General features: G+C 44.2%; 1 protein-coding gene across 2 annotated transcripts; it reads right to left on the minus strand.

Moving 5' to 3' along the window:
• Positions 1-199: 199 nt before the first annotated feature.
• Positions 200-17,643, minus strand: fam83hb (family with sequence similarity 83 member Hb). Of its 2 annotated transcripts, none has more exons than XM_044170787.1 (8): positions 17,391-17,643; positions 11,452-11,631; positions 11,000-11,332; positions 6,265-6,429; positions 5,996-6,120; positions 5,320-5,877; positions 2,831-5,171; positions 200-2,005 (listed from the first exon to the last, which is right to left on the minus strand). In XM_044170787.1, the coding sequence occupies exons 2-8, from the start codon at positions 11,572-11,574 to the stop codon at positions 1,985-1,987; spliced, it is 3,666 nt and encodes a 1,221-aa protein (XP_044026722.1). In that variant the 5' UTR covers positions 11,575-11,631; positions 17,391-17,643; the 3' UTR covers positions 200-1,984. The 2 variants fall into 2 exon arrangements, with proteins under 2 accessions (XP_044026722.1, XP_044026721.1); XM_044170786.1 differs by having other exon boundaries at positions 17,354-17,642.
• Positions 17,644-18,444: the final 801 nt, after the last annotated feature.

Below are 18,444 nucleotides of genomic sequence, written 5' to 3' on the forward strand. Positions count from 1 at the left end.
TCCAGCTTGTTGTTGGAATTTATGCCACATTTGATGTATTCATGAAACCTGAAATATTTTACATTCTGTGACTGGTGAATGGTGTTTTTCAGATTGGTAGATGCCAGTAGTAGTATCCTGTAGTATCCTGTATGGTACTTTGTTAATTTGATATACTATAAAGGTATATATTTAAAAATATAAAGTTGTTAAAGTGATGTGAGACTGTCAAGTGGGTTTTATTTTATGAATCTTAAAGAGCCTATAAATGAAAACAGTACAACCATTCACTACAATATACACATGTACTTAATATATGTGCACACAGCCACATTCAACTTCAGTTTTAAACAGATTTAATAGAAGACTTTAAGTATTTCAAATACAGCATAATACTATCTCAGGTTTTTAAAAAAAAAAGAACACATTGACCCTGTTTGACTGATTTCCCCCTAATTAATGCCAATTAGTTTTTACAGCCAAGACCACAAACTTGCATATTAATTAATAATAAACACAAGGTACTTTGATAGTACAGTGAGGGTGATCATAATCTAATTTGTTACTTAGAATATCACAAAGCCCTTTTTTTATATATAAATATGTACAATATAACCCTGCATAGAAAACACTGTAACCCCTTAAGTGTCCAAATAGCAATAGATCTTCCAATCTGATGATGTACTGTACAAAAACACACTAAACACTAAATTGTTCTATGCCCAGCCGAGCTGTCAAGCAGCCTGGGAACTGTACCATATAACTAAATCTTTGGTTTACAGACCAACAAAGGAGTTAAGAGTCTGCGTAGGGCGTAGGTCTCTGAAGTTAGGTGACTTATGTAAGGAGGCATTGCCCTGCTCCAGTACTACAAAATGTAGCTATCCATTTCTCTTCCTTTCCTTTAGAGGTCCTGACTAATTTAAATGTCCATGTAAGGAAAGAAACGGCACATTTTTGAGTCATGTAAAAAATTTCTATTTGTTACAGTGAGCCAGGGCAACTGTAAATGCTTTACATTTTTATTTACATTACATAAGACAAAGACTTGTACACTTACATTTCTTTTTACTCCTCTCCTCTAACCGTGAAAGCTTGTAGGCCCCCTCTCTGAATGGTTATTTGATAGCTTCAACCCTGAGAAGTGGGTCCACGCCTTAATAGAAAGGTACATAGCGCTCTGTTGAGAGGGTAAAGTTCACCACAGGCTCTACTTTCTATGGAAACTCTACTGCTGCTGCCTCAACATTAGATTAGACATTAGAAAACACATTTTCTCACTTTCTGATTCAGATTTTGTCTCACTCTTTATTCTCTATAATCTCACAGACTTGCCCTTACATTTTTACCCTTCATCAATTCTGCATCTTATTCTGTTCATCTTAAGCTGTTTCTCAGCTTTGCTTTCTGGTCTGGGTTAATAATAGTCCTTCTAGTTTTGCCCTTGGTGGGTCATTGGCACACGGTGAATCCACAAGGACACTTTCTCCCATTCAGTTTCAAACAAGTCCCAGCTAAACAGACACTTGCAGAAACACACAACACTGGTACTATACATGTGCAGTCATATACAGCCATGTTTTATAGCTGGCATGTTTTCTTTCCCTCGGGTGCAATATGTACTGTATTTCTCTTATCCCTCAGTCACGTTCATACAAGCTCAATTATAGGTAAGTTGCCCTACCTTTTTCTGTTTGGTTAAACATTAGCCCATGAAACCAGTATGCAAGTAGTCACTCTTCTTTCTCTCAGTTACCATATAAGGTAAAAGTAGTACCAGGTCTTGGCAAACAGGCACATTCCAAACTCAGTGACTTTAGATTGTTTTCAGCATTTTTATATATGTCTTTTCAAGTTTTATTACTTTGTGTGAAAATCCAGGAAAGGCTGCAGCATGGAGACACAGAGGTACTTTGATAGTGTTGTTGGCACACATGGACAATGGGTCTTTTTGATCATCTTGCATAAATAGTTTCCATATAAAAGGTCGCTCCTCCATCTTTCGTTATCCCAGGTTATTCCCCATCTGTTAACAGAACAACAGGGATAACAGTGAATAACATTTTCATCTGTCCCTCCTTCTCCTCTCTACTGTCAATATTCTGAGTCTTCAGGTGACAGTACTAAGTACAGCGTTCTGCTTATGTTAATGACACTTAAATTTAACCAGTATATCAACAAAGGTAAAACCAAATTCAGTTCTATTAAAATAGAATAATAAGCTGTACTAGACTTCCAGTGTATATATAAAGCAATGAACATTAGCTTGTCCACCAAAATGTATTTTCACAGCTTAAAAGCAGACACTATGTCAAACATTAATCTGTCATGGTTTGGGAATAAAAATGACTTTAAATGTTACAAACAACATCATTATTTCTGTAATTATGTGGACCATGTATAAAAAAAATAGCATTAAAACTTTCCCAAACATTATTGTTTATGTACACTTCAAAGACTTATTTCCATTTTCAAACTGACTGAACAAATTCTTAATTCAAAATCAAAAATTTCATAATACTTAAACAAGAATTTAAACATATCTGATCATTTTTATAGCTCAGAAAGTTGCAAAGAGATTGTTTTCTCACACTTTACTCTTATAATTGTACTGTATACTACTCACACAAGTGTCCTGAATACTGCTGTATCTGATCAACTCAAACAATGTAGGATTTGGTCTTTATATTTTATAGAGCTGGCTTTTTGTAATGTAATTTAATCTAAACCCCTGATTCCAGTAATACATGTCTTTACTACTTTTGATGTTTACATCTAACACTACTTTTGCTTTTATTCATATTTCTTTCCCATCCAAGCTGCAAACATCATCCTTGCAGTGATAGACTACCTCAAAGCGGCTGTAGACCTTCTTCTCCTTCCTCAAACTCTCTATCCTCTTCAGCAATCCCTCCCGCTCCTGGATGTTGCCCTGCGGTCGCAGAAATCGATTCTTTTTTATGGAGTTCTGTCTCTCAAGCCCCTTCTCCCCGGTGTCACTATCTCTGTCCCCCCCTGTCGCTTCTCGCTCCAGTCGGTTCTTCTGGCTGTTGGCCGAGATCTGCTCTAGAATGACTTTGGTGTCATCTCGTAGGTTGCTACTGTACAGAACAGAGCTGCCCGGGGCCTGGTATCGAGATGGGCCCGATATGCTGGTTGATGTCTTGTGATTGGCTGTAGTTTGGTCGGTAGTGGTAGATCCTGTATCTTTAGCTGATGAACTCAGCTTTTTGCTTGAATCTCCAGGGATCTCCATCACCGTGCTCATGCCCCTATCATCTCCTGAAGATTTCTTTTCTTTATCCTTGGGCCCCAGGAATCCCTTTAGCCTCTGAGTCTGCTTCTTTAAGAAGTCGAGTGTCTTACCCTCACCCTTTCCCTCACCAAGTGTGTTGATGGATGTATTAGATCCCATAACCTTTTGCAGTCCTTCCTTAAAGTCATCACGTGGCAGAGTTGAAGAACTATGAGAGCGGTTCTTTTTCATTTCACTCTTCTCTGCATCTGTAGCGTCTGTGGTCAGAGTCTCCTCACCACAGGACACGCGACGAGGATTCAGTCCTTTGAGCTTCAGCGGGTCCCTCTTGAAGATCTTAGGCGAAGGAAGGGGCTTTAGAGACTTGAATATATCCTTCTTTTGGCCCTCTGACGCATTCTCCTCTTTATGAGGTTGAGTTGTCTCTGAAGGCCTCAGGTAGCTCGCAGAAGGCTTGGTAGAGATTATGGGTGGTTTTGAGGAACTAAGTGAAGGTCTGCGAGTGAGCTCTGCCAGTTTTGCAGCGATGTCTAGCTTCTTTGGTTCAGATTCTGCTGAACTAACAGAGACTGTTCGGACCTTTGGAGTTGCCGCTGTGTTTAGGGGAAGTTTATCAGAAAGGTCTGGCTTTTTTTCAGCAGGCTCTGGGGATTTTAGCGATGACTCTGTCCCCATTTTTGAGGCTTTTCTTTTGGCAGCCAGGTCTTTGAAATACTCTAGTCGATTGGCTGGGTCATTCATGTTCAGAGATGATGATGTTGTGACTTCAGATGTCTCGACAATTGGTGTAGGCTTTACCTCTTCGTTAGTGTTCTGTGGCTCCTCTTTTGCTTTAATCTCATCTTTAAATTGAATCTCCTTTTCATCTTGCTCTTTTTCTTCTTTCTCTTTCTCCTTCTCCCTTTCTTTCTCCTTATCTTTTTCCTCAGCCTTCTTTCTCCACTCAAAAGGCTCACGAGAAAATGACCTCCTCTTCTCTAGGATTTGGGCCACAATTGAGGAAGTGCGTACAGAGTCTAACTGCTCTTCTTCCTCTGTGGCTGGTTTTAAGCCCAGGCTACCACTGTGCATCTCTGCCTTGGAAGATGAGAAAATAAGCGAGGAACGCAGACGAGAGCTACGTTGAAGAAGTGGGTTAACACGTGAATGGAATGATTCATGTTTGGACAGGAAGCGATCTGGAGCCTCTTTCACCTCCACATCTACACCCACCTCCCTTGCTGCACCCCTCCCTGGCTCTCTCTCCCTTTCCTTCGCTGCCTCCCTCTCGACTGACGGAAGCAGATCCTTGGTTGTTGTTGAGGCAGAGTCTTTACTGTTGCTCTCAGGTAAGGTGGGCTTTCCAAAGCGTGGTCTCAGGATATCTGGTCTGGGTTTGGGGGGAACATTCTGTGGCTCTTTTATTCCAAAGCGGGGAGCTGAACTTTCAGTGACAGTTGGCTGCTGAGATGGTGGAGGATCTTCAAATGCATCAGGCCCTGTAGGTTGAGTCAGACCTTCTTCTCCACCGTCCTCATAAGCGCTAAGATAGGAATGGATTCTCCAACTCCTCAGGCCTTGCCTAGCATCTTCATCTTGGTCATGCTCTTGATCAGATTGTTTGGGAAACTGTTTCTTCTCTGGTGGGTGGGGCTGTGTGGGTGAGCTTTGACAGGCATACGCCTGACCTATGGTTGGCCTCTTATGGGAGGAACCTCCTCCATACCTCCCAGCTAATGGATGAGCCTGGTTCCCCTCAGGTCCTCTTAAGTCCTCAGATGAAAAGTAATCTCGGCCATAGTTTACGGGTGGAGGCTCCAGATCTGAGCGATAGCTTGAGTCTGAATACTGGTCAATGGAGAGGTATGGAGGACGACCTTGAAGTCTGTTGTAGTGTCCGTGGCCAGAACCTGGCCCAGGCCCTTCAGCGTAGTGATGGCTACTTTGGGTCTGCTCCCTGTAAAGAAAATTCAGTGGTTTTCATTTGTTTGATTATAAATACATTGTTTTGTGTACATGTGCTCCACATAAGATGGTGATACATGTGATGATTCTGATTACTTTAGATTCCAAACAGTTGTAGGTATTATTAAAGGGTTACTTACCTGTGGAAGTCTGTCTCATCCAGATTATTCATGACTCTGTGCTTCATGTATTGCCTTGAAGATGTGTAGTTTTCCTGGGTTCCCTCTGCATAGCTGTGCCTCTTGAAGGCACTCGAACTCATCTCCATCTGCCTGGAAACTATGGACCTTCCCTGCTCCAGGAATGACTGCTGCAGACGAAACTGTTGCTGGGAATATTTCCCAATTGTAATTCCTGCCCCAGGTTCAATGGTGTGACGAAATGGGTCATTCCTCCGGAAAGGAAGTGCAAGGTTACGATCAGAGTCTCCATAGGGGAAGGCAGAGGGAATCTCAGGCTGCCTGCGGTAACCTATGGGATTACGCAAAGACTGGGTCCTCTTCAAACCTAACTGGCTGCTGAAGTAACTGCTGGTGCTGCTGGTGTCAGAGATAGCAAGTGCTCCATTGGATGGGCCAATGATTAGAGGCTCTGACTGAGCAAAGAGAATGCGAAACTCTTCATCAAAGGTGGCAACCAGCTCCCCGAGGAAGAGGTGGGCGATGCAGCGGTGGATCTTTTCAAAGGACCACATGAAACTATAAGAAAATAAGAAAGAACAGTGGAGGCAATTAAAGTATTTGCATTTACAGAATAAATGGCAAGGGAGTCTTGGCAATTTAATAAACTCATAATAAACACGATTAAATGATCCACCTGTAGTTGCCACTGAGTACTGCCCTGCAGTCAGCCAGTAGGAAGCGATCTTTCACCTGCCCCTTAAATGATTTCCCCGTCCGGGAATAATAAGTTATTCCTGCCACAGTCCTGACACGCATCATCTGTAAAACAAAATTTCAATCATGTTATGGACACGTGCAGGCCTTAATGGAAATTATGTGTAATTAAATAACCTGATAAATGTCACAGGATAGCCAACAGTTAGCCCAGTCTTTTGAGCAAATGTAATGAAAAGGCAAACTCACAGGAATTAGGTCCAAGTTGACTTTACAGTTGATGACCATAGACACAAAGTGATGGACTTCTAGCTCATCCAGTAGAATGTAAACAGGAACGTGACGTGCTGCTGCATCCAAGAGGTCAGCAAAAATATCAACATCTGTGAACTTGTCCATCACCACAGCAATAACCTGGAACAGAAGAGAAAAACACAAGAAAACTAGTCAAAGTTTGGTCAGTATAATATGGTATTTGTTAGTCTAGTTTTATAATTATTTTGTAGCCTTGTTTCTGTTAGCCCCTCCTTGAACCGCCACCTTAACGTGGTGGAGGGGTTTGAGTACCCGAATGACCCTGGGAGCTATGTTGCCTGGGGCTGTATGCCCCTGGTAGGGTCACCCATGGCAAACAGGTCCAGGGTGACGGGTCAGACCAAGAGCGGTTCAGAAGACCCTTATGGAGTATTTAAAATCAAGGCCAGTTACGCGCCGGATTGGCGCTACCGGGCCCCACCCTGGAGCCAGGCCTGGGGTGGGTGCCCGACGGCGAGCGCCTGGTGGCCGGGCCTTTCCCCACGGGGCCCGGCCGGGCACAGCCCGAAGGAGCGACGTGGGGCCGCCCTCCCGTGGACCCACCACCCGCAGGGGAGGATCCGTAGGGGCGGTGCAGAGATCTGGGCGGCAGTCGAAGGCAGGGGCTTCGCGACCAGATCTCCGGACACAGAAACTGGCTCTAGGGACATGGAATGTCACTTCGCTGGGGAAGGGAGCCTGAGCTTGTGCGGGAGGTTGAGCGTTACCGGCTAGATATAGTCGGCCTCGCCTCCACGCACAGCCTGGGCTCTGGAACCCGTCTCCTCGAGAGGGGCTGGTCGCTCCATTTCTCTGGCGTTGCCGGGCGGGAGAGGCGGCGGGCTGGTGTGGGCCTGCTCATAGCCCCACAGCTCAGCCGTCACGTGTTGGAGTTTACCCCAGTGAACGAGAGGGTCGCGTCCCTCCGCCTCCGGGTGGGGACAGGTCTCTCACCGTTGTGGCGGCCTACGGGCCGAACAGCAGTGCAGAGTACCAGGCCTTCTTGGAGTCCCTGGGAGGTACTAGATAGTGCACCACCCGGGACTCCGTTGTTCTACTGGGGACTTCAATGCCCACGTGGGCAACGACAGTGACACCTGGAGAGGGGTAATCGGATGGAACGGCCCCTGATCTGAACCCGGCGGTGTTCAGTTGTTGGACTTCTGTGCTAGTTACAGTTTGTCCATAACTAACACCATGTTCAAGCACAAGGGTGTCCATCAGTGCACGTGACACCAGGACACCTAGGCCGGAGGTCGATGTGATCGACTTTGTTGTCGTATCATCTGACCTCCGCCGCGTGTCTTGGACACTCGGGTGAAGAGAGGGGCGGAGCTGTCAACCGATCACCACCTGGTGGTGAGTTGGATCCGCTGGCGGGGAGGAAGCCGGACAGACTTGGCAGGCCCAAGCGTATCGTGAGGGTCTGCTGGGAACGTCTGGCGGAGCCCTCTGTCAGCAGGGTCTACAACTCACACCTCCGGAGAGCTTCTCCCAGATCCCGGGGAGGTTGGGGACATTGAGTCCGAGTGGACCATGTTTTCCACCTCCATTGTCGATCGCGGCGGCTCGTAGCTGTGGTCGCAAGGTTTCTGGTGCCTGTCGCGGCGGCAATCCCGAACACGGTGGTGGACGCCGGAAGTAAGGGATGCCGTCAGGCTGAAGAAGGAGTCCTATCGGGCCTTGTTGGCTCGTGGGACTCCCGAGGCAGCTGACAGGTACCGGCAGGCTAAGCGTGCTGCAGCCCGTGCGGTCACAGAGGCAAAAACTCAGGACTGGGAGAGGTTCGGAGAGGCCATGGAGGAGGACTATCGGTCGGCCTCAAAGAAATTCTGGCAAACCGTCCGACGGCTCAGGAGGGGGAAGCAGTTCTTCACCAACACCTTGTACGGTGCGGGTGGAGAGCTGTTGACCTCGACTGGGGATGTTGTCGGACGGTGGAAGGAATACTTTGAGGATCTCCTCAATCCCGCTGTCACGCCTTCCGAAGAGGAAGCGGAGGCTGGGGACCGGAGGCGGACTCATCCATCACCCTGGCCGAAGTCACTGAGGTTGTTGGCAAGCTCCTTGGTGGCAAGGCTTCGGGGTGGATGAGATCCGTCCCTGAGTATCTTAAGTCTCTGGATGTTGTGGGACTGTCTTGGCTGACACGTCTCTGCAACATCGCGTGGCGGTCTGGGACAGTGCCTCTGGACTGGCAGACCGGGGTGGTGGTCCCTCTGTATAAGAAGGGGGACCGGAGGGTGTGTTCCAATCACAGAGGGATCACACTTCTCAGCCTCCCCGGTAAGGTCTATTCCAGGGTACTGGAGAGGAGAATTCGTCCGATAGTCGAACCTCGGATTCAGGAGGAGCAGAGTGGTTTTCGTCCCGGTCGTGGAACACTGGACCAGCTCTATACTCTCCATCGGGTGCTCGAGGGTTCATGGGAGTTTGCCCAACCAGTCCACATGTGCTTTGTGGATCTGGAGAAGGCATGACCGTGTGCCCCGGGCGCTTTGTGGGGAGTGCTCTGGGAGTATGGGGTCCGGGGCCTTTGCTAAGGGCTGTCCGGTCCCTGTATAACCGGAGCAGGAGCTGTGTTCGCATTGCCGGCAGTAAGTCAGACCTGTTCCCGGTGCATGTTGGACTCCGCCAGGGCTGCCCTTTGTCACCGGTTCTGTTCATAATTTATATGGACAGAATTTCTAGGCGCAGTCAGGGGCCGGAGGGTGTCCGGTTTGGGAACCACAGGATCTCATCTCTGCTGTTTGCAGATGATGTCGTTCTGATGGCTTCTTCAAACCAGGACCTGCAGCATGCACTGGGACGGTTTGCAGCCGAGTGTGAAGCAGCTGGGATGAGAATCAGCTCTTCCAAATCTGAGGCCATGGTTCTTGACCGGAAAAAGGTGGTTTGCTCTCTTCGCGTGGGTGGGGAGTCCTTGCCCCAAGTGGAGGAGTTTAAGTATCTCGGGTCTTGTTCACGAGTGAGGGACGGATGGAGCGTGAGATTGACAGGCGGATCGGTGCAGCGCCTGCAGTGATGCGGGCGCTGTATCGGACCGTTGTGGTAAAGAAGGAGCTGAGTCGAAAGACAAAGCTCTCGATTTACTGGTCAATCTACGCCCTGCCTCACCTATGGTCATGATCTTTGGGTAGTGACCGAAAGGACAAGATCGCGGATACAAGCGGCCGAAATGGGCTTCCTCCGCCGAGTGGCTGGGCGCCCTTTAGAGATAGGGTGAGGAGCTCAGTCACACGGGGAGCTCGAGTAGAGCCGCTGCTCCTCCACGTCCGAGAGGAGCCAGCTGAGGTGGCTAGGGCATCTGATCCGGATGCCTCCTGGACGCCTCCCTCGGGAGGTGTTCTGGGCATGTCCCACCGGGGGCGGCCCGGGGAAGACCCAGGACACGCTGGAGGGACTATGTCTCTCGGCTGGCCTGGGAACGCCTCGGGATCCCCCCGGAGGAGCTGGAGGAAGTGTCTGGGGCGAAGGAAGTCTGGGAGTCCCTGCTTAGACTGCTGCCCCCGTGACCCGGCCCCGGATAAGCGGAAGAAGATGGATGGATGGATGGATGTTTCTGTTAGTTAACTCAATAGGTGATTTAAAATAACCTTTAAAAAACTTCTGAACATTGACATGATTTGAAGGAACTTTGGCAATGGCAGCTGTTCATCAGGTTTATCAGTAATAGAAGATAAAGCATAGAACATTATGCTCTCAAAAAAGGACTGTACACAAAATGTACATGTTTATGGTATTTTTGACAGCATTGTGTAAAGGTTTCTCCTGTAAGTGTGAAAATTAAGTAGGATGTTAAGACTAATTTATTTACTATAGATACTATGAAAAATGTAATATTGAATTAAAATATTGTAAATATTGTGCTCACCACAATGAACACTAAATCAAACCTCTCAACCAAATAACTGAGGCAAAATGAGCATTTAACTACACTCACTGTATCAGCAATACAGTGTAGGTGTATTTCTACTAAATTTACATAACAAACATGGTATAAAAAGATTAATGACTCCTGTCTCTTAGAACCTGTCTGTCTTCTATGTGCATGTTGAGACTTACTTTATGCCTAAACACACAAGAGTCACCCTTGTAAATTTTGTCACAATAAAAGAAACAGCCCTGTGGGACAGCAACTGCCCACCACACCAACAGGTTTGACTGCTTGTGACATTTGGTATGTACAGTTGGTGATAATTATATTTTTAATTTAGCCAAAGGCAAGCAAGTAAGAAATTCATCTCAAAGGGAGTGGTGGCAAAGTTGGCAATGGCAGATAAAAAGTATGATCAAAGTAACAATGAGATAGCATAACCCACACATACACTAGTCACTGGCAGGCCTTTATCTGCTTTTTTTGAAGAGATAACATACAGTACATACCAATAAGACAGAAAAGGAGGATACTCTTGTAATAACTGGTGTGTTAATTTACTATATCATAGTGTTTCCCACCCATTAACTTTTAGATCAGCTATGAAAAAGTAGTATATGTGCATAGAAACAAAAACATATTGCACATGTAGCATATTTGTAGTTGTACACACTGAATAAATGTGAATTTATGAACGTGCAATGCTATGATCTCATCTTCAGATGTCCTTCTTTCTCAAACATACCTGTTGAAAGCAAACCAGATATACAAGTTTAACTCATCTCCCATTTCCTATCCCTCCCTTTTACTTACTTGGCATGCATTCTTGATGAGTCTCCTGGCCTGCTCCTTGATGCTTGGCATGTCTGGGTCAGAGGGGTTGACCAGAGTGGTGACCTCTGTGGGCCCCATGAAGCTGTGCTGTGGCAGCGGCCAGCCCAGGTCCAGCCCCGGGGCAGCGACGTCGGACTGCATCGGCCAGTAGGTGTCAGAGGAGCCATCAGCCTCTGGACCTCCCTCATGGTAAGTCAGCTCTGGGAAGCTAAAGGTCTGGTTGGGAGCCTGGATTGTGGACTTGATAAATTCAATTTCCTGCTGTGCCAGGAAATCGACCACATCTGCAGTCTGGAGGAACTCATAGTAGCCCTGGTGTGACAGGAGACACAACCAAATTACATCAGAAACCCAATGTATATGTCTTTTTGGAGTATTTTAAATAAATACTAATTTGATATATAAAAACACAAATAAAACTGCAGTGTTACCTGGGTGTCATTTTCTATCAGAGCATCAATAGCTAGACGGTACTCCTCACGATAATGTGGGGCTAGGTAGTTTGGGTCGAGGGGGTTATCGCCAATCGATGAACTCTGAGATCTGTGTGCCATGGTTTGAGAGGGGTGGGGTCAAAGTCAGGGCTAAGGGGTGAGAGGAGAAATTTGAACCTGTGGAGAAAAGTCAAAGAAAGAAAAGGTCAGTCCACAGAGAAATTATGTTGGTAAATTAAAAAATGTGATGCGCAATGTTATTATTAACAGCTTATTATTACTATTATCATTATTATTATTATTAATATATTCAGACGTCTGCACAGCCTGTTTTAGTGTTTTAGAGAAATATCATTACAGGTTTCTAAGAATCTCAGAGCAAACACAATAGCATGCAGCTATACAAAACAATTAAATACTCTCAGGTGTTCAGTCACATTGATTTTGTAGTTGCAACTAGATAAATAACCGCTCCTCCATCTGTGATACACAATTCTCATAATTCAACTAAATGTTCCTTAGGGTGGTGAGAGAAAGAAAGCTTTGTGTCCGGATGCACAAGCAAACAGATTACCTATAACCTCTTATACAAAGCATCTATTGTTTCCGAGTCAAAGCCTGTGCAGTACGTTTAACGTACACCTTGCATATTAACACACCTTTACCGGCACAAAATACCACCTGCTTATACTCCAGCAGACGTTAACACTTGTGACAGATCTCCAGCGGCCATGTTTCAAAGTTTACAAGGCAAATTAATGTAGTCAAGGAGAGAAAGATTATTATTAATTTGTGTTTGATGTATTTTAATGCGGGGTTGATGTTTGACAATACAAATATTGTCAAATATTGTCACATTTACAACTTACTTGAGCAAAATATCTGTAGTTTTTTGTCATTACTCATTGTACAATGCATCATCTGGGGCATCTTATCATATTTTATTGTCTTCTGTAGTTCACTGTAGACTCCATTTTTATGGTTGGTCTGTGATTAAAAGCTAACATGACTTCGTTCTCATTTATGGCATCGCACACCCTGCTTAAGTTTGACATAACGTCAGAGTAGTATTCAGCAACGAAATAGCCTTCTACCTAATGATTAACTGAAATTCAATCTGGCTTGTGAGAAAACTGTACATAAAAGGTATGAACAAATAAAAACAACAGGATTTGGAGTAAGAATTACTACAGTGTGAGTAAGAAAAAAGAAAGTCAAGTGAGAGAAAAAGGGAGGTGTAAGGAAGAGGTGGGAAAGGCATGTAGAGGTGTATAGACAGGTTCTCTCATATCTCAGCTCAGCAAATGTTTCACGCTGGCGCGTTTTGCTTCGTGTTGCTACTCGGACCTCATCCTGAAAAATCTGTCAGTCATAACACACAAACTGATTTAGGAGAGCACGATCAGTAAACTATTAGCTATATGCCATGACTTGAACTGACTTAAACTTAATTAAAGGTAGTGAAAGGAACATTGTTACATAACAATTTGTGAATGTGCAGTTGTTTAAATGAGAAAGAACGGGGGGAGAAGGTTAGGATTCACTTCTCAGATCCAAAGACCGAAAGAGACAACTTCAGCATTATTCACATAATTCCATATGCGAATAAATCAATTCATTAGACACTTCCAATACCAATACCAATTCTCTCACTCCAAGCCAAAAAGAGACAATAGAAACAGGATAGATGGAAGGCAAAGACAACTAAACCAGACAAACAGAAACTTTATGACAACAAAACACAACAAGGAAGGACATAATAATAATTAGGGCTGCAGCTGACGGTTATTTTCCTTATTGATTCAGATTATTAGCTGCAGATTATTTTCACGATGAGTCAATTAATCATATGGTATTTAAAATGGCAGAAGCTGTGAAAAATGCAATTTCACAATTTCCTTAAAGCTCCAAGTTGATGTCATCAAATAGTCCGTTTTATTCGACCAACACTTTAAAACCTAAAGATATTCAGTTAACTATCACATACAAAAATAGAAAAGCAGCAAATCCTCACAAATGAGAAGCTGTAAAAAGGAAATGTTGGGCATTTTTGCTTATAAAATGACTTAAATGATTAGTGGATTATCAAGTTGCTGATTAATTAACTTCTAGTTTCAGCTCTAATAACTAGTAGTTGGTTCAGTCCACTTTTGCCATCATTATTTGGCATCTGTTAATTATTTTGTTGTTTACTGTATCTGCATCCAAAAGCTAAAGTAGAAAATCACTGCCACTTGTAAGATTTTGTTTGGCATTAGATGAAGGAAGAGTGAAAGAGGATGAATACATATGACAAAAGGTCCCAGGCTGGATTTCAACCCACAACACAGTCATGTGGTATGCATCATTGACTGAGCCAACCAGAACACCCTCTCATTGATATTTAATGTGGTCCCGACAGCTGCATACTGGACGGGTGATGGTCCATCTGATGGTCTGATGGTGGAAATGTGGGTTAACAACCACTAAACAGCTCAAGTATACAAAGTAAGCTGGTTAAACACTTAGTAAATCTCAGGAGTATACATGGATTCCTTCTGCACATTACAGCTTGTGGTCAAAACAGGAAGTGTTTTTGACTGTGTGGATTTATCACCATGGAAATGTACAGTCTTAGGAACTATGGTTGATTGACAGTCTGTGTACATGCTCAGGGTGTGTGTGTGTGTGTGTGACCTGGGGTCTGAGTGGGAGGGTGAGTAGGTGTTTTGTAAGGTTGCACCTGCTTTAGAAGTGCGTGTGACGTGTTTTCTGTAAACTTGCACACACACTTCAGAGAGATCGGTGGTGATAGCAGAGGCCCCAAGTCCTAACCCGCAATCGCTGGGAGAAGCCTGGTTTACTCAGAGGCCTGGTGAGTCACCGGCTAGCACGGTCTGGCCTAGCCTGCAGATAACTTTCAACAAGCTGTTCTGTGGTGATTCATCTGCTGGCAAAATGGCTGACATCCTGTTTCCTTACTCCTTTCTAGCCATAGAAATTAGGCCTTTGCGGTGTGCTGTTGCCATTTAAAAGTTCCATGGTGGGCAGGGAGGCATGTTAGGCATGCATATGACTTGCATGGAATCATTTTACTCCTGCAAAGTTTCTAAAATGGAAGAATGGAAGTACTTTGATCTGTTTTTTTATTTATTTTAAAGAAATCTAGCAGCCTGGGCTTGATGTGTATACAAGTGAATTGTGCTGAGGCAGCAGTAAAGTGCATACCTGAGGACTTGTGATAACAGCCATGAACTGAGAGATGCGCACCTGCCTGTGCTCGTCATAAAGTCTAAACCTCAGAAAAGCTATCTACCATGTGTGGCAACACAACAACAGCCAAAACAACAGTGTTTTCAAATTATGAAATAGTTAGTACTGCTGTTATTGTCTTTCAGTTGCAAAAAATAAAGAAGGCTAACTTAACAATTATCAAATAATCTTTCATTAATTGTTTACCCCAATAAAATGTCAGAAAATAGCAAAGATTGCCCATCACAGTTTCCCAGAGCTCAAGGTGACGTCTTTAAGTTGCTTGTAAGCAATTGTCACAACTGAGGAACTGGAAGTTTGTAATGTTCAGTTTTTTTTTACTTGAAAAATTGACTGATAATCAAAATTGTTGATGATTACAACACTCCACCTTAGAGGAACACGGTGAACCTGTGCAAATCGACCCTGAGGTGATGATGAGCTAAGAGGGTGACTCAAGAGCACAGAATCACTAAAGAGAGCCCAGGGCGTTCTTATTCACACACCGGCCTCTGGGTCTCTGCAGAATGAAGCAACAGAAGAATAACACAACATAAGAAGCATGGCTGACTTTCTACACCTCACCTGGCTGACATGGCAGGATATTCAAACAAATGCTGCTGCTTTGTTTGTTGTTATAGCAACCGCACCAAGCATCAAACTGAGTGACACATGATAATAGGGATCTTTCTCTCTCTCTATTCCTCCTTTAGTTATAAAGCTTTCTGTTGCCCACACGAGGACGAGCCTGCCCTAAATTCACCATTAACAAAGCCAGTTTGAAACACTAAACCACCACAGGGTAGGCAAGCGGCAACCGACTGCAGCTCCTCAAGGCTGATAAACCCAATATTCAGATGTGTCCAATGTTTGCTCACTAAGCATGTAAATGGCTCATTCTCTGCATTCCTGCATGAACATTGCCACGAGAGGAGGGAGAGAAAGAGTAAGTGAAGAGCTGAGGGATGGAAAAAATGTATCTGTCTCAGCATGTGAATCAGAGAAATAAGCCAGAGGAGACACAAACTATCACGCAAAAACTCGCAAAAAATATTTTCACTCGCTTTCTGTTTTCTGTCAGACATGCATCTGAACGTGCCTCACTAAACAAACACTATGATTGATCCGGCATACCTCTCTGGTCGATTCATTTTGTGTGATAATTCTGTGTGAATCGAGTGAGAAAACAATACCTGAAAACAGGTTTGGAGGGATGAGTCAATAATCTTCTGATGCTCCTGTCAGGACCTTTCAGTGCCACTTTGTCAGATTAACACACACAAACAGAGATAAGAGCCAACAGAGCACGACTTGTCTCTCTGTACATCATCACACGTCAGCTGGACTGTTGAATGCCACAACAAAGACAGCTGAAGGTCAGGTGAATGTAAACTTGTGTGAGAACACATGGTGGCACCTATCCTCCCTTTTTCTAAATGTGTTTTACACAGCAGCACTGCTAGAAAAACAGGTCCTCTGAGGTCCTCGTCATCTGTTCCAACTGCCTTAATGTCTGCGGTCATCTCGAGTGGAAAACCCAACAATAAAAGCATAAAAATGTTTCTACTTTGCTCTTTCTCTCCCCTAACAGCACAATATTGCTCATACATGAATTACAACACCTATACAAGTAGACAATGACCCCTTGTAACACATACAATGCAAACAAAGCTATGAATGCAGCCTCGGCCATATGGCTAGTGTGACAAGATGAAATCTATAATAGAAGCATAAAAGCACAGACAAAAAAGCTGGCACTACTCACTTTTTCCCCTCAAATTACAACCACATGTTGGACTATTCCTTCCCAGTGACTCACTTTGAATTAATCGAGGTCAAAGCCTGTGAAGGTTGAAGGTTTAAATCAATATGCTGCTTGTTTGGGCCAAAGCTGCAAAGCAAATTGATCTGTGTGTGTGTGTGTGTCTGCAATACTATCAGAGCCTATAGATCAGGGGATGTAGAATGAGGTATGTGTCTTCCTTGCTCAACAGACAAGGCTGTATGATTAGAAAACAAAGACCTTGTATTATCTCACCATTTATCTTTAAATTAGAGGGATCTCAAGTTGGCCTAATGACATGGCCTGCAATGCATGCATAGCATTGTGCAACCTAGGCATTAGACGTGCTTGCCTTTTAAAGCATTATTTATAGTTCTCTACAGTACAATACAGACAAAGCTCTATACAGTCTGAAAAAGAAGTAGCTATTTTCTCATTCTTGAATGTCTTCAAAGGATTGCAGAGAGAGCAGCACAGTTTGTCGGTGCCACCCAACTGCAGAGCCTTCTGTGTGCTTATACTATAATAACAATACTGTTCAGGTTTCGCAATGCACAGCAGCTACCTGGATGACTTAATCCTCTATAAACTTCAGGCAGCTGGTGAGGAAAAGTAACCAGCATTTCACTTTTTGTATTCCACCCACATTAATGGAGTAATGAATAGAATAGACATAACTAGGATACAGTTAGGATATATAAACCAGGAAGATACCGTTACAATAGAATAAAACAGGATAGAATAGATAATAATAGAGCATGGGACATAGAGTACATAATGGGATACATATAAAAGTTAATAAAAACAGGAATGAATAGAACTGAGCCTCTGCACAAATGGTTCTTTTGTGCCAGTTTGCACTTCGCCTATATTTCCACTCAGTACCTCCAACTTTGATGCAGAACTTCTCTTAGCTTCGTACCGACTGGTATCGCTCCTCCCGGGTAAACCGCCGATGTGCGTCTCCTTCCTCACATTCCTCAGATCGGGCAAGAACTCCACCCAAACCCCCGGTGTGCACCTTCCAGTGCCGACCAGCGAAGACAGGCGAGGCTAACACGGATTCCAGGCCCGGGCTGAGCGCTTCACTGGGCGGTGTGTGAACCTCCAGAGCTGCCGCCTCTACGGCACAGGGCAGCGGGTGAATGAGGAAGGAGCGGGGCGACTCCTGTTAGGCAGGGCTTTCCCACCGGTGTGACTCCTCCCAAACCCGTTGATCACTGGGAAGAGAAGATCATTGGAAGTTCAGTGATGATGGCATATTTCAAAAGTGCTGGCCTTTATGTCATAGCTGCTAATTGGTGTGCCTTGTAGCCTTCATGAAACAGAGAAGGACGTTTCTCCAAACTTTTACCCAAAACTCTTTTAGCATAGATTCTTGTTTATTTATTTATTTTTGCATGTGCCAATTTGGGCCAACAGCCAGCCTTGTTCTGATTCATCTATTCACTATTTCACCCTTCTTGCGCTGAACGTTTACACTGTTTTTGTCTTGTCTTTGCACTCATTTTGTTTTGTCTTGGTAGCTACTTTATGTTGACTGCCTTGTACTGCTTCCATATTAAATGTAGCACCGTTGGCCCTAGAGAAACGAAATTTCATCTCTACTGTGTACTTATATGTGGACAACAATAAAGTTCTCTTGAGTCCTGAGTCCCTGGAAGCTACACTATGTAATTTATGAAAGAAGAAATAACACAGTCTTCCGCATACAAAATTAAAATTCACAGTCAATAAAATGCATAATTTCTCAATTCAATACACTCAGAGGTTTTGTTGCTACAGCCTTACTTGGTCTGATATGACCAGTAGCTTATGATGGTAACTTTGGATACTTGTAGGCTATATATTGCTGTGTAACTAACTTCACTGTTTCAGTTTGCTGATTTTCTGACTCTTCTCTTTTTGTGCTACTACATTTTAGCATTTACAATGTTTTTTGTTAAAATGTTTTTCTTTGACAAACAAAACTGCAA

This window comes from Siniperca chuatsi, linkage group LG17 (genome assembly GCF_020085105.1).
Source record: "Siniperca chuatsi isolate FFG_IHB_CAS linkage group LG17, ASM2008510v1, whole genome shotgun sequence".
NCBI lineage: Eukaryota > Metazoa > Chordata > Actinopteri > Centrarchiformes > Sinipercidae > Siniperca > Siniperca chuatsi.